We start from the raw sequence: 22,026 nt of genomic DNA, 5'->3' as shown, positions 1-22,026 counted from the left end.
ATGTTCCTGTAAGTTCCACGTATGGTTGTCTCAAGTTCCTTATTCTATATTCCGAGTTGTTTCCAATAAATTCGATTGTCCCGAATAAGCAAAGTGTCGAGAATTGTGTAACTAAACTTGTTCCGAATGTTCCTATCATATTATGTTATCCTTCGAGAATGTGTTCAAGAATGATACGTGTATTAAAATGTTATGGCTTTGAGTCATGTTTCAAACGAAAGCTAGTATGCCAAATTGTGTGAGAAAAAACTCAATATGCTTAAGACTCTTAATTGCTTATATGTATACCTAAAGTTTTGATTTGGAAATGTCTTATTGTTGATAATCTATAATGATGCTTGAAAATGAAATAAGTGAATTGGGGATATAAAGTGTGGCCAACGTGCTAAGAATGAAGGTTATACTTATGGCTAATGGTGCCAATAAAATAATATGATATGAAAAAGATTATAAAATGAGCTTTGATTCAACTATTCCAAAATTGACTTCGAAAATAGAATTTGCCTAAAAGCTTATGTACTCAAGTCATGTCCATATGTGGCTGTTTCAACTAATGCTATGCTTTGTGAGTATTTTCAATATGTGTTTGCGTTATTACATATTCGCGAATGGAAATTGTGTATTGTCCTTTTTGGGGAAAAGTATTTCAAGAATAAATGGTGTGTTACTTGTTGATGATTTTAACTTGCGCATCAATTGCCAATTATTTTACTCCATTTATCGGAAAGAAATCTATTGTGCTTAAATTGTTCATTTCTAATAAACTTAAAGTTGTGATTTCCGAAATATTCTATATGCTGATATTTGATGGTGATCTTTAAAATTGAAAGAAGTGAAAGTGTGGAATGTGAAATACGACCATCATGCCAGGAATAAAGAATCTTGTGAATGGCCAAATGAGCTAAGGAAATATTGTCGTTGTGAATGACTGAAAATACTAATGAGAATCTATACAATGTGAAAGATATTGAGGTTAGTACAATTGTATTTATGTTACACCTCTGTGTGCAAATCAAATCAAAAATATTTTTGGGAGCATTATTAGCAAAATCGAGGAAGGGTGGGTCATAAGGCCCACACCTGAAACTACACGTGTTGGTGTAGGTGTGGATTGTGATTATTCCCCTTATTTGAGATAAATTTGAAATATTGGAGAAATTGTGATATTATTACCCTTAATTAGGATGAAACTGGTAACAATTGTGGATTAGAAAATTCAACCCACACGGCATATGTGGGAAGGCGACCTAGTTGATCGGGTGGAGATCGGACGTCATGTTGCGCACATGGTGGTACTACTCTTGGTAACAACTTTCTTTTGCATCACATGTCAAACCACATTATTCGTGGGGAGATGGACTAGCCGATCGGGTGTGATCGGACTCCGTGCTAACAAAGACGGTTGTATATCGGTGCTAATGATCTCCCAACCAAAATTGTATATGAAGTTCGTATTTTGAAAATTATTATGTTTTAACTGGACATTTGGATATTGTTGATTGTGACTTGCTGTTTCTATGTGTTGCCTTTTCTTATAGGGCATTCTATTTTGAAAGAGGACTTTTAGCTATACATACTAGTGCTATTCGACGGTACTAACATCCTTTTTGCCGGGGGCGCTGCATCTTTAATGGATGCAGGTGATTTTACAGCAGGCGACATTGATCAGTGATAGCAGTACACTCTTTTCAGCTGATTTGGTGAGCCCCACTTCATTTCGGGGCTATGTATCTTTTGTTTCTCATGTACTTTGTGGTTGAGGTATAGCCGGGGCCTTGTTGCCGACTTTTTCATATTTCTCTTCTATTGTACTTAGAGGTTCTGTAGATAGTTTGTGGGTGGTATTTGATGTTGGGGATTAAACTAGAAATGTTGGTATTTGGAAAACATGTTTTTCATTATATCTATAAACTTGTAATATTTTGGACATTATGAATGGAGCTGCTAATGGGAACTAAATGGAAGTTATTAATAAAATCTTTTTAGTGGTTGATTAATGGAGTACATCTCCTCTTATTTCATGAACGAGTCTGGGTAGAAGGAATATCTGACAGGCTTACTCGGCCGGGTTCACTCGGTTGAGTGCCGGTCACGCTCCTCGATTTCGGGGCGTGACAGGAACACATGCAATTTGAAGCACTCTTTAATTGAGTGGCCGTGCTTCTTGCAATATCTACATATCAAATTGCCCTTCCTAGTGGAATCAAAGTTTACTCTTTGAGTGTAAGGCTTCTCTGTGTGTTGTGTGGCAGTAGAGAATGCCATAAAATCAGAATTGAATGATGGAATGGCAGCTTGAACTGTGGATGACTCTCATCATTCACAAGCATAGTGTAAACACTATCCACATCGGGTAATGGTTTCACTAGAAAAATACTACGCCTAATTGTGGAGTAGGAATCATTGAGTGATGAACCTTTTGATCTTCATCTAATTTCTGACACCCTTCCTTACAACCAAAAACACAGTCATGATAGAAAATATAAAAGGAAAGCTAGTCCCATAGCTTCTTAATTCTGTTAACATATGTAGAAATGCTAGATGTTCCTTGAGAAATGGATAAAATCTCCTTTCTAATTTGATAGATCTTAATTCTACTCGCCTGATCAAACCTCTTCTCAATCTCATTCCATAATTTCTCTGCTGATTTAGTGTGCATAATAGTCTCTCCAATCTCTCGATCCAAACTTTTAAGAATCCAAGCAACTACCATGTCGTTACATTTAGTCTCGGGCTCAAATAAAGGAAAAGCAGGACTAGGCCCCAAAATCGTGCCTTTAATCATCCCCAATTTATTTTTACAAGACAAACCTAACAACATACTCATGCTCCAACTTTTATAACCAGTACCATCAAAGATCGTAGAAACCAACATTGTACCCGGTGAGTCGGACGACAGAAGGAACAAAGGTGAAGAAGGAGGTACAGTAGAATCGTCACCACTAACAGAACTATCTTCATAATTCGATGTCGAATCCATAGAACCCAAATTACAGGTAAAACACAACTCACAATAGGCCAAAATTAGGGTTTTAAAATGCGATACCCACACTCTAACAAACAGGCTACATAGAGAACACGAAAGCAAAAGAACAATGCTAAAAACTTCGCCAAATACTTGAAAACAAATAGAGTTCAGTACCTCAATATCTAGTAAGAGAGAAAGTCTAAAAAAAATCGCCGTTCGAAAGCTACAGTAGACAGATAGTCAACCCACCGGAAAATAATAGAATCATCAAACAAAACCATCGTAGAATCAAGGCACTAGGTCCGATCTATCTTCAGTGGCTCTGATACGTGCAAACATTCAGATTCATGATGAATTTCTGAAGAATCGAAGAACACCTAACCCTAGTTCTGGTAATCGTCGTAAAGAGAGAAATATTACAGAAGGATTTTATTTATTGTGTAAAAAATGGAAGTCTTAGTCTTTACAATATACAAAGCACTAATATATACAAAGTGGGCCGGGTACATTGATTTACACTGGGCCTAAAATATAAATGACTACACGAGGCCCATCACTTAAACATGTGTGGCCCAACTAGTCTTTAGCTCCAACAAAATTTGACTCCAACATGTATTACCTGAATTGTCATTCAGGTTTCTACTACTTGTTTAGTATAGGCGGTCTAGAAGTAAGGGAGTTCAAATAATACCCTTCCTAAAAAAATTTACTTATTTAGATATGTATATTACAAGTTAAAATAATAAAATTCATGATAAATATAAGGGTTGAATATCTTGACTTGAAATAAAAATGTGGTCTAGCCTACGTCTACAAAGCTGAATTCCCAATGAAAAATCTGGCCTCGTCCCGATGGCTTAGTACTTTTTTGGTAACATAATATTTTGGATTATATGAAAAAATTTGATTCCATAATGCATGACCTGATCATGAATAGCAGTTCAGGGTGTTCTACTTGCTTACGTAGTGCTTTTGCAAATTTGATACGATGGAATTAGTCATATGGCATTTTTCAAAATTCATGGTTACACTCCAACTTATATATTGGTTTATCATATTATTCCATATGTCCTAATTTATGTGGCGCTGTTCAAATTTTGAGAGTTCAAATTTTTAATTTTGACTATGAATTCAGACATAAAACGTTAGCTTTTTTGAAAGCAAATATACACATATAAAAACTATGTAAAAGATATTGTAAGTCACAATATTATAACAATCCAGAACATATAAAAATACAACAAAAAAAAGAAGCTCATTTTGACTTTCGAAATTTGAACGACGGGATGGAAGTAGTAATAGATATTAAGTGGGTGTTTGGACATAAGAATGGTAGAATTCCGGAAAAAGTGATTTTTTTTTTTCAAGTGAAAATGGTATTTGAAAACTAGAGTTGTGTTTGGACATGAATATAATTTTGAGTTATTTTTGAAGTTTTGTGAGTGATCTGAGTAAAAATTTGAAAAATAGTTTTTTGGAGTTTTTTAAATTTTCGAAAAAATTCCAAAATTCATGTTCAAGTGAAAATTTAAAAATTTATGGCCAAACACTGATTTCGAAAAAAAGTAAAAAAATTTCGAAAAAAATAAATTTTTTCTTATATCCAAACGGGCTCTAAGTGTCATTTTGCACAATTCTGCACTGCATAAATACATATATTTTACTACTATTTGACCTTAAAAAAAAGGAATGAAATCATATTGAGCGACATACCTTTCTCATTTTTAAAAACCCACTAGTTCAAGAGATCAAGAGATATTACATCTCTCGTATGTTGGTTCTTCATATTTGTGTACGTTAAAGGATGTTGATTTGCACATTAATTTTTATTAATTCGTTCAAAAATAACGTATCTTTTTCGTAATAAGCTTTTATAATAACATAAATATTATAACAATTGTTTAAGATTACACGTTTTAAACATCTTGTAATAAATAGTTGGACGAGGTTTACTGTTACTTTTACTAACCGATAATAGATTATATACTTATTATATACGATTAAATACATATTAGACATAAATAATATAAATATTATACATTTGTCAGTTTTTTTTTTTAAGTTTAAGTCGTTGAGTGAGTGATTATTTAAGTTAATTTTTTACATAATTAAATATTACGACATATTTAATATTCGTAAGTTTTACTCATCTTTTTTCCCTTAAATTTCGTATCAAAACAAACTAGAACAAACAAATGACTATTACTTAACCAAAAAAGTGAAATAAAATCAGATAGAGGGACTGACCATTCTCATTTTCATCACTCCATTTTATTTATATTTTTCCTAAGGAATAGAAAAAGGCAAATTTACAATAAGCAGAAAATGGCAACAAAAAAAGGAAAAAAGAAGCGGAAAACGAAGCGGCCATGAGGACTATGAGGGGTTTAACCTGCCACTGCTCTATGAATTCTTATTACTCTTCCATAAACAAGGTCTTGAAATAGAGATCAGATATCTCCTACAAAATTTTGGAAATTGACAATACTATAACAATGAAAATTCATGGAAATATAGATTCTTATTCGCTTGTAAACAAATTCAAACATGGGTTTAAATCCCATTGGGTCACTGCTCATGGGGTTCAAGTCTCAGTTGCTGCTACTCTACTAAGTGTTGCTGGTTTCATATTTGCAATTAAAGATGGCAAACTCAGAAACTTCATGGTATCAGAGAAGCATAGTTCGAACAGTTATTATTGGACAATACCTGGATTGCAAAATCTTGGAAATAATTGCTTCCTGAATGTTGTTTTACAGGTAAAGATCAGATTTTTTAATTTATAAAATCTACCTTTTCTTGAATTTGGTTAATGGGGTTGTCTCAATTATTATAAATAAGAGGTTTTTGATGAATATACTAAATCCATCTTTTCTTGAGTTTTGTTAAATTTGTTGTTTTAGTTATTGTAAATAAGAGGGATTTTGTGAATATACTTGAATAGATGTTTATTTTTTAGCTGGCTGTCTGAGTTTTAGCAAATTTATTTCTGATTGGTTAGTCTTAATTTTTGTAAGCATGCGGTTTTTGATGAATATATTTGATAAAGGTTTGATTTTTGTTTTTGGGATCAGGCTTTAGCTAGCTGTAAGAGCTTTAGCAAATTTCTTGAGCAAGTTGTGGAAGAATGTGAGGGTTCATCAATGGAAGGAAGTGTAGACTTGCCAGTTATTGCTGCTTTGGCTTCGCTCGTACAAGGTGTGTTTGAAGTTTGACATTGTAGAATTATGTTGGTTGGACTTGTATGAATAGACAACTATTTGAGTTCTACTCAAATGCAAACTTGGATACTAAATGAAAATGGAGAAAATCTTGTGCTTGTAGAACTGATAGGGAGGTAGAGTTTAAGGCATAAAAGCATGATGTTTTAGATCGGTTAATTGCATTTTAGCTAATTATGGATTGATGAAGCACAGCCGAGTATGCACAGAATGGTTATACGTCGAAGGGTGTGGCGAGCACTACCAAGAAGAGAATGGATGCTTGTAGTTATATGAAAGACCAAAAAGCTGCAAGTTGGAAATGGCGACTGTATTGTTTATATCATTCCAGCATTTTATGTTTGATTTTGTCAGGAAAAGGAGAGTTTGTGTTTTTGAAATTGGGTTGGATTCTTCTTGTATATCTTCTTATTCTGGAATAGTTATTACAACGAAGAGAGTTGTAGCCCTTAAGGGAAGGTATGAGGTATTTATCTTGATTTGTTAGTCTCTGAGATTAGGGGGAAGAAGTTGAAAGCTTCAATCTTTTGGTTAGAATACTTAATCCGCTTTTGCCCCGGATAATATCTTGGAACCATGGTTCTGTTGAATTATGTATAAATCATCTTCTTAGGAAAAGCTGCCTTGAGGTATTTTTGGGGTGGGGGGAATTGGTTAGGGATTGACCCTACATTGTGAATTGATATAAAAAAAATTTATTAGGAAGCGCTTTAGGGTATCGGTACTTACCTCCTCTTACCTACGGGAGAGTGAAGATGTCCACTCTTTTACGTTTGTTACTCCTAATCAGAGATACTTTTTGCTTCAAGAAGTAAACGTGAAGGGTAAGACTCCTCCCTATCACAAGTAATGTTAAATGTTTAATGAGAAGATTGTTGTGATGTTTTGCAGAATTATGTATTGCACGACATGGAAGAGCTGTTCTAAGTCCACGGAGATTGATGCATGCCATGACTAGTTACATTCCTAATTTTAATCTAACTAGCCAGCAGGTAATTATTTTCTTCGTATTCGGACAATCATCAGTTCATCACTAGTATTAGTGTATTAACTAACATATTTTTGATTAGTGTATTAACTAACATATTTTTGAAGTGTAGGATGCAGAGGAAGCACTCTCCCATCTTTTATCTTCTTTAAGAGCCGAATTGTCAGAATCTTATGTTCATGATCACAGCTCTTTGGCGGATGTAGCTACACTTCCTAATTGTAGGATTGTTATGCAAAGGATGGAAGGAGAAAGCGAACAGGAGAGATGGCAGCAAAGTTTTCTTGGACCTTTTGATGGGATTCTTGGTAGCTTTTTAACCTGCCAAAGTTGTTCGTTTCAGGTTGAATGGTACTTGAAAGAACATTTACAATCATACAATTCAATTATCCAACTGCTGTTTCTTTCTGCACATCATGGAACATGTTTGCTATATTTACAAGGAAGATTATGTAGTTGCTTTGCACTGCTAGCTTAGGCACACATGCAATCTGAGCCTTTGGTTTCAAGTTGCTGTAAAAGGGAAGATATTATTAACTAATGGAGAAGTTATCAAGAAAACCATTAACTAATGGATATCAATAGTACGTTGTAAGTTAAAACTTAATAAAGAGTCCTATCTTACATTTTATGCCATCTTATTAGGTCTTTTTGGATGATTTTGTCTCTAGTTTTGCTGGCTTTGCTCTTTAACTTCCTTGGAGGATATGATTGTGAAAGTACTCTTATTTTCTCATCAACATGCCGCTTCAATAGTTTTTAGTCCTTCTTCCGTGCATAATATATGGCAAAATTCTACCATTTAGGTCATTATCTTGTAAGTGGAGCTAACGAGACTATATATGAGTTTCAAGGTTGGACCTTTTACTTTGTAAAGTAAGCTGTAAATTTAATGATATCATGTATTATGATCTCTTTACCTTTGGATTTGCGCTATATCTTCTGGATCTTCATTCCTTAATTGACTTATTCACGTTCTGTTGTTTTTCTTCAGATCTCTCTGGATTTTCAGTTGTTTCATAGCTTGCATCTTGTACCAGTGTTAAGCAGCAGTGGGGCTGTCGTAAGTTTAAAACTCTATTGTCATATGTTTATGTGCCTTAATTTGATTCCATATTCATGGTGATTCTTTCTGCAAATAAAATGTTAGATGCCGGGGTGTTCCGTGGAGCATTGCCTGAAGCAGTTCTTTGTTGCAGAAAAACTTGAAAACTATAAGTGCAGCCACTGTTGGCATATTGCTGCCGTAAAGTTTGTCTCTGCCATGGATGAAAATGAGGTAATCTTGGTTAAGAGATCTTAGTTTAGCATACTATCTTAACCTTGAAGTTTGTGGCTATAGTCTATAGGTTGAAAAGAGCTTATATGGCCTAGGTAACATTTCTCTAATATTCCTCCATTTGGTGGGAATTTGGTCACTGGTTCCCCTCTGAGGTTTCTGTTTTTAACAAATTTGTGGTCCTTTTCTAGTATCTGTATAACTAGAAGCAATTTGTTCTCAGGCTATAGTTGAAAAACTTAAGCTGTGCAATGAGGAAGATTCATGTGATTGCAAAGAGCTAGCATGCCTTGCAAGATTACCATGGTCAAATAACTTCTCACGCACTTTCAAGCAACTCAGTATTGGCCGGAGTCCTAAGGTATGGTTGGTAGTGCCATTTTCTTCAAATAAGAACTGAAAGTGCTAAAAACAGGTTATTTACTTCATTGAAAGGATTGACCACATAGCTGTCAACAAAATCAAAAGGGAGGAAAATAAGGGTGGGCAAGCAATAACGTTGTTAAGTGCTTACATGCTACTAAATTTAGGATCAGAGGAGAATGATCTAACGAGGGACTAGTTTCTTGATATCCAAACATGATTCAATTTTAAGACTTGGTGCTTCAGCTCTTAGTCATTTAATGGTTTTGTCGTGTATTGCTATTTGTTGTCTTTTTTTTGCATGTGCTTACAGTTGTGCCACGTTGCAGGTTCTCTGTCTTCATTTACAACGCGCTTCTATAAACGTATTTGGAGAACTGGTCAAACTTCAGGTACTGATATTTTGGCATACAGTTTTTGTTCATTTGATAAGTAGATATTTATTAGAACAAGAACACCAGCACATGAGGTAAATATCACCTTTCATCAGAAAAAGAACAAAGAAAATAAGAAGGAACACCCCCAGATGAGGTTCTGGTAGACGGCATAGTGTACTTGAACATAGACTGTTTCATCCACTGTTATTGATTTTCCATTCACCTATATCCTGTCATAGTTTATGTTGCACTTCAACCTTTTTATTTCCTGCTCTTGTTGATTAATTCCCCTCTTTTTTGTTTGACACTTCATTTGTTTCAATTACCTAGCCATCTATTTTCAGTTTGCGTTACTGATTGCCCCGTCTGTCCTCATAAGATCCCCATGAGATGCCTATGAACTTTCTAAGTCCTTAAATTTCTGCTACTCTATATATGATCTAGCTGCTTTCTGCATTTCCGTTGTCTAATTGGAATCATTGGAATCCTCATCTGTAGAGTAGTCTCTGCATTACTTAGAACATCCCTCTCCAAAATCAATTAATATTCAATCTTGGTTATGCATCACGTCTCCATAATGATCTCTGTCACTGTCGTTCTCCTTTGTCAGTTTCCTGCTTTTCCCTTAATAGCTAATGTCTTCGCAAGACAGCACGAATGTGTTGTGGCCTACTCTGTTCTATATAAGACTAGAAGAAAAAGCTTACCCAATTTTAGCATATGGTATGCCTAGAATGATTCATGGCTTGCTTGCATCATGCACTTTGTTTTTTACTTCATTCAACTCTTAGCCCTGTCTTATTTGTTCTTTTTTGTTTGTTGTTCTTACCATTCTCGCCCCAGGAAATGCCTTACCTCCTCTTTTATAGATTGATTTGAACCAGTTAGAAGACTCTGGTCTTTTTGATTTCTTTCATGTCGGATTCTGAAGTTTCCATTTACTGGCTGCTCCTGCCTATTGGGTTCACTGAGTGATGTTACTTTCTCTTTTTTTCTTTTCCCCTTGTGTTTCAAGTTGAACTCACCCTTGCATATACGTTACCTAACCTTGTTCTTTTTTAGATTTGCAGTTTATCTTCAGATCTTGACTCTGTATACCGTTCCTAAAGAAGTTGCTTGGATAGAGATGCTTCTAATGAGAAACGTTACCACAGTTGCCTATCCAAAATAAGGATGTTATTATAGATGCATTTTCTATGCCCTATTGCACAGTTACAGAATCCTCCAACAGAAATAGAGGACACCCCTATCTACTTTTGGCTGTCCCAAGATTATGTCCATCTCTTTAGAAGATCATTCCTTTCTTTCGTATGTTTGAATGCTATATCAGCTTTCTAGTTGCGTAGGACCAACTTCAAACTTTCAGAACTACACCATTTGGCTTCTAAATCTTGACTGTAGCCTTGGACCTACTGACTTCAATTACTACGTAATTTCTATCGTCACCCAGATGTTCATCTCTGAACCTAGGGGACAACCTAAATATGGAGTTGTTCTTTGATGTTGAAATCTTATTCTATGCTTTGGTGCATTTTGCTGCGTTTTAAATCTTCGATGTTTGAATTTTGTGTTCAGGGACATATTTCGTTTCCATTGATTTTGGACTTGGCTCCCTTTGTGAAGAATGGAGTGGGGACAAAGAATTGGGAAGAGAAACTGCAAATAGGGAAAATAAAGCATCAGCAGCAGTCTTTCCCTTTGTTTAATTACTTAAATCTGCAGGATAATAACGAGATGTTAAATTGCAGTACCCAGAGTGAAAGAAAGTATTCTACAGAAGTAGAAGATACGGCTGATTTGTGTATCTCAAATAAATGTGGTGTTAACACACCAAAGTCAATATCAACTTTGCTCGAGACAGAAGGCTACAAGGAGACGAGCTTAAATCAGCTGCCTCCACATTCTGAAAATCAGGTTGGTTGGTTGCTCGCCTTAGGTAGATAATCTCAATGATTGGGCTACATGGTTTTACTGTGTATTTGAATCTTCATGCTTAAAGTTTGATATGCATAATGATTCTATCCATTCCATGACCACCTACTCTCGAAGTGAATTTGCGCTGTGTAGCTTTAAGTTGGTAGTGGGATCTCTATCGCTGGAGGGAAACTTTCAAGTAGTACTTTTCCTGAGTAAAGTACTCATATGTCATGCTTGCCGTCCAGAAAATCTCAACTCAGGATGTGAGGCTTGTTGCTAATTAATCACTGTGTTTATACTCCAATCTTGTGATAGTCTGAGGAATACAACAACTACGCTTCAATCCGTTGCAAGTTGGGGTTGGCTATTTGAATCCTCATTGTCCATGTCGCTCCATTTAAACTTTGTGATATTCTGAGGAACTAATGGAGAAACTATGTAGATAATTTAAGGAGCGACATGGACAGTGAGGATTCAAATAGCTAACCCCAACTTGCTAGATATTGAGGCATAGAAGAGAGCATTAGACAAAAAGATACCATCCTTGTCATTGGACAAACGTTTGTGAATCTCTTGATTCACGATTAGGCATAAAAAGCTTTTCAAAAGGAAACTAGTAGACGGTTATTGATCACTTCTTCCCATCTGGTCCCGGAGTTTCTTAACTTCGTTTGAAGCTAACAGTCATATTTTAAGGATCAAACCAGAATTTAACTATGTCTAATTACAGTACTAGCTTCTTAGGGACGGACGGAGACTAACTTAGAAGTAGGGAAACAATGTTTTCCTTGTTATGCTCTGCTGTTTCGTGTTCATTTTACTCGTCCACTCCCTCCATAACAGTTCCGCACCCCTTGTTGAACCAAACATAGTCACATTGTAAGGATCAAACAGAATACCATGATGTCTCCTTATGGCTTATAGTACTAACCTCGTGCGAACAGATAGAGACTAATGTTGGAGCCTTTTAACATTTACAGATTACTCAGCGTTTTGTGTTTGTACAGTTTTTACTGTGGTCTATTATTGTGCATTTAATTCTCTATCCTGAAATGAGCTTTGGATTACATTACTATTTGCTTTCAGGATTTGAGCTTCATGATGAACAAATATGTACATAAAAACCTCCCAGCAATCTAGTTTCATGTTTATCTAGCTTAGTTACATCCACTCAGTATGAATCTCACTCGATGTTGCTCCTCTATCTTTTGCGTTGCAGCGTGAAGCTTCCCCAATAACACTAACCGGACATCACATGTACCGACTAGCCTCTGTGGTGCAGCACTTTGGAAGAGTTGGTAGCGGGCATTACACTGTTTACAGACGAGTGACAGCAAAAATAATCGAAGACTATCCTGCAGGACTACTGGGATCTGCTGTTGATCAGTGGTTTTGCATCTCAGACACCGACGTGCATAGTGTTTCTGAGAAAGATGTTCTAGATGCTGAGGCAACCTTACTATTCTATGAAAAAGTTTCTGATTGTTAAAAATTTTGCTGAGTTGTAGTAGCTGTTTGTGGTAAGCTTGAATAATTTGTGTTAGCAACTCAGAAGCTGGCAAACCTATTGAATTTAATCAGATTTTACATTTTAGACCATTTTTATTGTTTTCTTTATTGGCTTATGATTTCAGACGTATGGCATATCCCCCCCCCCCCCAATATTAATATTATTTTGTTAGAGATTTTATATGCCAGTAAAAAATATAGAGATTTATAGTGCAGATAAACATTTTCTTTTTGTCGAGTTTTATTTTATATAATATTGGACTAAGAAGAGTTTAAATGAATTGAGGCGTAACTACTATTATTTTCTTCTTAAAAATGGAAATAACAAATTAGCAACTTTTGAATATAATAAACTAAAGTAGTTGCACGAGCCTCTCAATTTTCTCTTTTATTGTAACGACCCGACCGGTCGTTTTGGGCATTTATGCTCCTTTCTACTATTTGAAGTTTTGAATATCTTCATACGATGTATTATGACTTGTGTGAATTGTCGGTTTAGGTTTTCAGGTATTTCGGAGTTAGTTTGGAAGAATGAAATCCAAGGATTAAAGCTTAGGTTAAAATAGTGACTGGATGCCAACTTATGTGTAAACGACCCCGTAATAGAGTTTTGATGATTCCAATAGCTCTGTATGGTAATTTTTGATTTAGGAGTGTGTCCGAAAAATTATTTGGAAGCCCGTAGCTAAATTAGGTTTGAAATGACTAAAATAGAAATTTAAGTTTGGAAGTTTGACCGGGGGGATTGACTTTTTGATATCGGGAGCGGAATACGATTCTGAAAATTAGAATACCTCCATTATGTCATTTATGACTTGTGTGCAAAATTTGAGGTCAATCGGACTTGATTTGATAGGTTTCGGCAGTGAAGGTAGAAGTTGGAAATTGTTAGTTTTTCATTAGGCTTGAATTGGAGTGACGATTTATGTTTTTGATGTTGTTTGATGTGAGTTGACGGCTCGAGACTAAGTTCGTATCATGTTTTAGGACTTGTTGGTGTATCTGGTTGAGGTCACGGGGGCCTCGGGTGAGTTTCAGACGGCTAACAAATCAATTTTGGACTTTGCATTCGAGCTGAAGAATCTGGTTTTCTGTCACTGGTTTCCTTCTACGCGATCGCGTAGAGTTAATTTTGGGCAATGAAAATTTGTGCTTCGCGATCACGTGAGTTGGTCCGCGAGCGCATAGAAGAAGTGACTTGGTAGAGAGTTTAAGTTCTGAATATACATTTTTACCGATTTGGAGCTCGAGAATAGGCGATTTTTGGGAGATTTTCAAGAAAAGTAACGGGGTTAGTGTTCTTAACTCAATATTGGTCAAATTACTCGAATCCACGGTTGTTTTTAACTATTTAATTGGTGAATTAAGTTGGAAAATTGTGAAAATTCTCTTGGTTTAATTTGAAGATTTGAGGGTCGAGTTGATGTCGGATTTGAGTAAAATTTGTATGGTTGGACTCGTGGTTGAAGGGGCGTTTTTATTTTGTAACTTTTGTCGGGTTCCGAGATGTGGGTCCCATGGGCGATTTTTGAGTTAATTTCGGCTTTTTATTGGAAAATTAGTATTTCCTTATGGAATTAATTATAATAATTTTTATTGACTGAATCAAATTAATTGTGACTAGATTCGAGCCGTTTGGAAGTTGATACGCGCATAATGGAATTTCTGGAGCATTGTTTAGCTTGCTCGACATTGAATCCGGCTTGTTCGAAGTAAGTAACTCTTCTAATCTTGGAGCTGAGGGTATGAACCCTGAATATACGTATTATGTGAATTGTTTGGAGGTGTCGCACATGCTAGATGACGGGCATGTGGGCGTGCACTATAGAAATTATGACGTAATTGTTCCGTAGAATTTTGTAGTCAAATAATCTTGGCATTTTCCATGCAGTTTTATGTGTTGAAAAAATTTAGCTGAGAATCATATTAAAAATCATGTTGAGGCTATGTGCCAGTATTATTGGGACCCACAGATGTCATATTGCTGTGAATTATTTGTTTTAAATTGAAAATTCATACTCAGTCATATTTATTTCATTGCATATCATATCTTAGTCTTTGTTGTTATTTATTGATACATCATATTATCATTTCCGGGCTATTTTCATGACATTGTGAGCCCGAGAGATTGGAAAGATTGATGACTGAGTGAGGCCGAGGGCCTGATTGTGAGGATAATTATGGGATCGGGCTGCACGACGCAGCATGCCATATTGACTTTATATACTTTATTATTATGGGATCGGGCTACCCGCCGCAGCAGGCCAGATTGGCTTATTATAACACGTGAGTTGTCCGTACGGATACAGATATTGATACTATAGCACGTGAGTTGTCAGTGCAACACGTGAGTTGTCCGTGCAGATTATAGCGCTTGGGCTGAAGGAGCCCCTCCGGAGTCTGTACACACCCCCAGTGAGCGCAGGTACCTACTGAGTGCAAGTGCCGAGTGCCGAGTGCCGAGCGATTGGAAGGACTGAGTGACTGTGAGGACTGAGTGACCTTTGAGAACTGAGTGACTGGGAGGACTGAGTGACTGGAGGGACTGAGTGAAATGATACTCTGAGAGTATGCATATGATCTTTATCACTGATTTGCATCGCATTGACATGCACACATGACATACATGCATAAAGATGTATTTTCCTCATGCTGTACGGTATCACGTTATTCATGACTTCTCACACATACTAGCCTATGGGCATAATGATGCATTTTTCACTGGCTATCTGGAAAGAAAATGAAACATCTTATTTATTGTGGAAATGATTTTTGGGAAAATTACTGTTTTCAACTTACTTATATTTTTGGTAAACGATTTGGATTTTCACTGATACACCGGAAAGGCAGAATTATTTTCAAAAATCATGATATAGCTGAGCATTTATTCTTTGAGTTACTTCTTTTATTACTTGGTTTATGTTGTTATGAACTGTTGTTGGTTATTGGAGCTGGACCCTGACCTTGGTACAAGCTCGTCACTACTTTCAACCTAAGGTTATGTTTGTTACTTATTGAGTACATGTGGTCAGTTGTACTCATACTACACTTCTGCACCTTGCGTGCAGATGTAATTGGTTGCTGATGTTGCTGTGTTCGTTGGGAGCTAGATCTGAAGGTGTACCTGCGTTCCGGTTGTAGGTGCCTCTTGTTCATGGTAGCCTTAGATTCATAAAATTCTGTTTATGTACTTTTCAAACATATTATGTATTTATTTCATACCACCTTTGTAAACTCTAATCTTAGAAGCTCATGATTTGTACTACCAGTTCTCAGGGAAATGTATTGGTTTCATATATTTTCTTTTAATTAATTGCCTTATTAAATTCATTGAAATTGGATAGTTGATAATTGGCTTACCTAGCGGGTTGAGTTAGGTACCATCACGACTAGTCGGATTTTGGGTCGTGACATTTATCCACTTAGCCCCCTTAAGATTACAGTTTTTCATCGGTGAGATATCTGTTCCTTTGAAAAAATAAAGCCTTCCACATTTATATTTCGACCCCTATAAATGCACTATAATTGGAATAGTAACATTATATTTAACTCTGAACAATTGTGTCCTTGTCCAATTGAAGCTGTTTGAAGTTTTATAGCTGTCTCTTTAATCGTTCATGAGTTTGTTTTCAGTTTTTACTTTCCTCTTATTTTACCTCTCTCTATTCCAAACAAAAGAATAATAAGAGTTCATAAACAGTCAACCATCCAATTATCTAGTTGCTAAGTAAAAAATGTAATGTAAGTATGCAACAAAGGAGAAAATACATCTGAGATAGTCAAATAAAATGCAGTCATTGTTCATAACATAGATACCAAATTCAGAGGAGTATTTAATAAATCTGAATTCGTGAAACTATCAAATAGTAATAAATAAACATCTCTCAATATTATTATTTGAAGCTTCGTGTATCTTCATAAAAACTTCATAAATCCATATGAATGTAAAAACCTGTAAATAATCCATCAAAAGATGTGTATATATATATATGTACATAATCTCTTCGACATTCATTCTATATTCATCTTACTCCCAAAGAAAATTTCTCAAAAACCTTGACAGAAATTCACTGAGTCTAGCTCGGACTATATATGTGCAAGAAAAAATGACACATATAAAAACAGAATCAAAAGACTTCAAATTCGGGATTCGTCTCGGGATATAACTTCCAAGTTTGTAAACTTTTTCCATCCTAATTATGAATTGGAGGTTTCTTTCCGGCTGGAGTGTAATCTACGTCTATTGCTACCGAGTCTCTATAGTTTGATTGCTCTTCATTCTTTACAAGGATTTCTTGGTCACTCTTTTGAACTTCATAACGATCTATTCGTAAATTCCTAGCTGCAAATATAGAAATAAAACAAAAGAATATGAAGAATAATTTAAAAACCTTAGATTAGATTAATGACAAGATCTTTGCACATATTTTCTAGAAAAAATGGATTATTTCTCCATTCAAGGAGAGATAACTAGAAATAAATAAATAGATTTTATTTACCTTGACAAGTGATCAAGAAGAAGCAGAACAAGAAGGAAACGACCAAGAACCAATGCGTTTTTTGGTTACAAACAACCATTTTTGACGTTCTAAAATTTTGATTATAGAGATATATCTGCATGTTTTGTGGGTTTTATACAAATTCTTTCATTATTTATAGATAGACAACATAGATTGGAAAAATTGGGCAATCAATTTAGAGATGTCAAATCATGTAGCTAATTTATGTACCTGGAGAATAGCATGAGGGCCCTTATGAGGGGTGACAATAGATTCAATATCAGCATTTTGCATGAGAAATCTTTGCATGGTTGTATTCACTATTTGTGTATATAGCTCTTGTACGAATGACTATACTGAGGTTAGAAACAATATTTCTTAAAACAACAACCATATGCCATGTCTGCTGTTTGTACGATTCTTGTTTTTTTTCTTCTTCTTTTAAATCATGAAATTACCGAGAGTCATAGCATGTTTGGCCAAGTTTCAAAAATACTATAACTATTTTGAGAAGTGCAAAAATGCTATAACTACTCAAAATTAGCTTATTTTGAGAAGTGTTTTTTCTCATAAGTGTTTTCTCAAAAGTATTTTTGGTGAGAAGCAGTTTGTGCTTGACTAATTAATTTGAAAAATACTTCTGAGTAGCAATTAATGTTTGACCAAACTTTTACTAGGGGGGAAGTGCACAGTTAGCCACTAACTAGAGCTGTATTTATTATTTAGCCACTATTTAAAATGTATTTACTCTTTAGCCAGTGCTTTAATAAAATTTTACCCGTCCAGACAAAAATACCCCTGTGCTAGACATGGTGTCATTAACTTTATGAGTGTTGTGTAAATATTAAGGACAGAGTGTCCTGAGTTAACACCTTATGTTTTAAACTTTAGGACATCATGCCCTTAACTTCATATGTACAGTGTAAATGTTAAGGACACGGTGTCCTTAACTTCATGAGTGCTGTGTAAATATTAAGGACATAGTATCCTTAACTTCATGAGTGCTGTGTAAATATTAAGGACAAAGTGTCATGTATTTGCACCTTCTGTTGTTAAACTTTAGGACATCATGTCCTTAACTTCATATGTACAGTGTAAATGTTAAGGATATGGTGTCCTTAACTTCATGTGTGCAGTGTAGATGTTAAGGACATAGTGTCCTTAACTTCATGAGTGTTGTGTAAATATTAAGGACATGGTTCACTTAATATCCAGAAGTTAAGGACATTTCAGAAACTTTTGTCCTCAATATTAGATTCCTAGTTCAATATTTCAGGACGTTTAGAAAATTATGTCCTAACATTTACTTGTTTCGCTTAATGTCCAGAAGTTAAGGACATTTCAGAAATGTTTGTCCTCAATATTAGATTCCTAGTTCAATATTTCAGGACGTTTAGAAAATTATGTCCTAGCATTTACTTGTTTCGCTTAAAGTCCAGAAGTTAAGGACATTTCAGAAACTGAATTTGATTCTCGTTTAATCCCCACAAAACAAACTCAAGTAAGGAATACAGCTTCCCAATAGCAGTACAAACAAATCCCAGTAGCTAATTTGATTCAATTTTCACGAAATCAACAAAGCCCGGGAGATCGTCTTCTCCAAAATCGGCTTCGTAAATTTTTGACAAACCCTAGCAAATTAGATCACAAATGGTCCAAATCTGTAGAATCAACTCACAAAGGTGTTTCCCAACAAATATTTGGAACACACAATTGATTTTGAATACACAAATTTTCAGAGAAGAAACGAGAGCTTAAGTGCTGGAGAGAAGCGAGGGTTTAAAAGAAAAGAGATGAAGAAATGGTAAAAACATCTATTCATATTAATTATAACAAAGTACTGGCTATATATGCTCAACATTGAAATTACTGGCCAAATACTAATTAACATTTTAAAAACTGGCCACCCACGCCATTTCTACCTTTTACTGCTTCTAAATGTATTTTTCTTAAAAGTGCTTTTCAAAAAAGTACTTTTGGAGAGAAACTACTTTTTTCTACTTCTCCCAAACTGTTTCTGCTTCTCTTCAAAAATACTTTTTTTTTCTTCCAAAAGTTTGGCCAAATACTTCAACTTTGAAAAAAAAGCACTTTAAAAAAAAGTATTTTTAAGAATGGAAAAGCTTGGCCAAATAGGCTATTAGTGGCGGATGATTCGAAACTCAGATTATAATAAACTCGCTGATCTAGTACCCTTAATCATATTGCATATTATATAACGTCATAAACGGGAATGACTATGAAACCATAGAAAAGGTACGGAAGGAAGGATTAATTTTATTGGTCATTACCAGTGTTATTTTAGTTATATGATCCTTAAGTTTTATACATTACCAAAAAAAAAAAAAAAAAAACTAAAATTAACTACGAATATCTTCGCTAATTAAATCGCTCGTGGCTAACAAAAATTTTTAATAATCTGTCGTTAGTCCTTCACTAAGCAAGAATATTAGCAGTGAATTTTATTTTTTAGCTACAGAATTGTACTGTCGTTTGTTCCTGTTTTTTTAGTGTTGAAAGGTTAATATCGGAGATCTATAAATAAAACATAACTTTTTGTATAGACTTAAAAGTGTGAGTGAGCACAGAAGATCTATCTCAAACAATAAGCAAGGCGAGATTCTAAATTGGACAAAAGGGACACCCTCTATTATTTTGAGATAAGGCAATTGAAAAGGAAGTATAAAATTTCACGTGGCAAACAATCAGTTGATGTGCACAATTTTTCTTGGAGGGCTTAAAAATCAGAACAGTTTGTTCCCTACTAAGGTGACCTAAGACTACATGCATTTCAATTGGAAAATGGTAAGAAATCTCCTTTAATTTCTTCTTGTTAATTTGCAATATTTTATAAGAGTTTAAGCTAATAAGTAATAAAAACATGTTACATCTCTCCTTTTCGATCAATGGAGACATAGACACACAGGAACATGTGAATCAAATCCATGTCAAGGTCGTTATCGAATAAAATCCCAAATTAATAGTATTTTTTTTTATATGCCTTTTAATAAAATATTAATTAGGAAAGATTTTTTTGATAATTTTATCCTTATTTTTGTGGCTAGATTTGAGGCATTTGGAGGCTGATTCACGAGGCAAGAGCGTGTTAGTATAGGGATTTGCACGGTTTAAGGTAAGTAACAGTTTTAAATTTGGTTCTGAGGGTACGAAACCCCATAATACGTGTCATGTGATTGGTTTTGAGGTGGCACACATGCTAGGTGACGGGCGTGTGTGCATGCACCGTAGAAATTATGACTTGGTTAATTCCATAGAACTGAATAGTTGAAAAATCTGTTGTTATCCATATATTCTCCATGTGTTATAGAAATTAAACTACAAATCATGTTAGAAATCATGTTTAGACTATGTGTTGGCACTGTAGGGACCCACAGAGGTCGTGTACATGTTGAATTATCTGCTAAATTGTTATTTTGTACTCAGTCACAGTTTTACTTGTTATTATATCTCAATCTCTATTGTTCATTATTGATACATTATATCATTGCTGTTTGGGCTGATTATCATGATTACTGAGAGACCGAGAGACTGGAGAGGTTGATGACTGAGTGAGGCCGAGAGTTTGATTTTGTGAAGATATTATGGGATCGGGCTGCACGCCGCAACATGTTTTATTGATTTGTGCCATGATTGGCTTATTATAGCGCTTGGGCTGAAGGAGCCCCTCCGGAGTCTACACACCCACAATGAGCGTAGTTGATTATATTGAAGGATGGATCTTCCCTGGGCATGAATTTTGCCCGAATTATTTATATTTAGGGATGGATTTTTCCTGGGCTGGATTGGCCTTATACAATATTGAGTGACTAACTGCCAGTTGATATATATATATATATATATATATATATATATATTTGGGATGGATCTTCCCTTGGCTGGAATGGTCATATACGGTACTGAGTGATTGAGTATTCCGAAAGTGTGAGTGTACGAAGCTTCTAGTGTGGTGTGTTACATACAACATGTACATTGGCATCTAGGTATAGAGGGGTCGTATTCCTCATACCATTCAGAATTGATCTATCTTACTTGCACTGAATTTAACTGTTGAACTTGAAAGCATGCCTATCTTTCTATGTTGTAATTTCTGTAATTTAACTATATCCGTGAAGCTGGTCACTACTTTCAGTCCATTATTTAGTCTTGTTACTTACTGAGTTGGTTGTACTCATGCTACACCCTGCACTTCGTGTGCAGATCCAGGTATTTTCGGACACGGTGGGTGTTGATCTCTTTTCACAGCTTGATCGTTTAGAGATTCCAAGGTAGCTACCGGCGTTCGCAGACCTTGTCTGTCATGACCCAAAATCCTAACCTGTCGTGATGGCGCCTATCTCAATACTAGGCAAGCCGACAACCTCAATAAACCATAACTTCTTTTAAGTTTGAAAACATAATATTTGAATTCCATAGAAAATCTCACAAATTACTAACATAATATACATTCCCAAAATCCGATGTCACTGAGTACATGAGCATCTAAATGATAACAATGTCTGACTGATAAAACACTATTTTAAAATATAGAACAATACAAAACCTAAAAGGAAAGAGAGTCAAGGTCTACGCACGTCAAGCAGCTACCTCAATAGTCTCTAACAGATAAAGCTTCGAAAAACTAGCAATCGCCGTGTCCGAAAGTACCTGGATCTGCACACGAGGTGCAGGGTGTAGTATGAGTACAACTAACTCAGCAAGTAACAATACTAAATAAAGAACTGAAAGTAGTGACGAGCTTCACAGCTAAGTCCAATTACAGTAATTTCCAACATAAGAAAGTAGGCATGCTTACAAGTTCAACAGTTTAGGGTCCAAACAGTAATTTCATATCAGGTTTGACTGAAACAAGAGATAATATCTTTCAGAAATTTGCCAAAACAGGGA

At 35.3% G+C, this 22,026-nt stretch overlaps 2 protein-coding genes and 1 long non-coding RNA gene across 3 annotated transcripts; 1 reads left to right on the top strand and 2 right to left on the bottom strand.

The window, feature by feature from the left end:
• Window positions 1-2,494: 2,494 nt before the first annotated feature.
• LOC142168302 (uncharacterized) lies at window positions 2,495-2,980 on the bottom strand. Its single transcript, XM_075228965.1, has one exon. It carries the CDS (start codon window positions 2,978-2,980, stop codon window positions 2,495-2,497), a length of 486 nt encoding a protein of 161 aa, XP_075085066.1.
• Window positions 2,981-5,328: 2,348 nt separating this feature from the next.
• LOC107765225 (ubiquitin carboxyl-terminal hydrolase 27) lies at window positions 5,329-12,700 on the top strand. Its single transcript, XM_016583851.2, has 10 exons — window positions 5,329-5,727; window positions 6,043-6,166; window positions 7,081-7,181; window positions 7,290-7,520; window positions 8,172-8,240; window positions 8,328-8,456; window positions 8,680-8,817; window positions 9,149-9,211; window positions 10,772-11,110; window positions 12,333-12,700. Exons 1-10 carry the CDS (start codon window positions 5,464-5,466, stop codon window positions 12,600-12,602), a joined length of 1,728 nt encoding a protein of 575 aa, XP_016439337.1. The 5' UTR covers window positions 5,329-5,463; the 3' UTR covers window positions 12,603-12,700.
• A 3,886-nt stretch (window positions 12,701-16,586) lies between these two features.
• Window positions 16,587-17,249, bottom strand: LOC107765226 (uncharacterized). The gene is made up of 2 exons (XR_001643384.2): window positions 17,122-17,249; window positions 16,587-16,964 (listed from the first exon to the last, which is right to left on the bottom strand). It is a non-coding gene; the product is annotated as an uncharacterized LOC107765226 (long non-coding RNA).
• Window positions 17,250-22,026: the final 4,777 nt, after the last annotated feature.

The sequence above is a fragment of the Nicotiana tabacum genome, chromosome 13, assembly GCF_000715075.1.
Source record: "Nicotiana tabacum cultivar K326 chromosome 13, ASM71507v2, whole genome shotgun sequence".
In the NCBI taxonomy this organism is placed as follows: domain Eukaryota; kingdom Viridiplantae; phylum Streptophyta; class Magnoliopsida; order Solanales; family Solanaceae; genus Nicotiana; species Nicotiana tabacum.
This window is presented reverse-complemented; position numbering and strand designations above follow the sequence as displayed.

Excerpts from the sequence above, each read along its gene's own strand:
- LOC142168302 (XM_075228965.1), bottom strand. The coding sequence starts at position 2,980 with ATGGATTCGACATCGAATTATGAAGATAGTTCTGTTAGTGGTGACGAT.
- LOC107765225 (XM_016583851.2), top strand. The coding sequence starts at position 5,464 with ATGAAAATTCATGGAAATATAGATTCTTATTCGCTTGTAAACAAATTC. Across the intron at positions 5,728-6,042 it reads TCCTGAATGTTGTTTTACAG|GCTTTAGCTAGCTGTAAGAG; the intron begins GTAAAGATCAGA and ends TTTTGGGATCAG. Across the intron at positions 6,167-7,080 it reads TTTGGCTTCGCTCGTACAAG|AATTATGTATTGCACGACAT; the intron begins GTGTGTTTGAAG and ends GATGTTTTGCAG.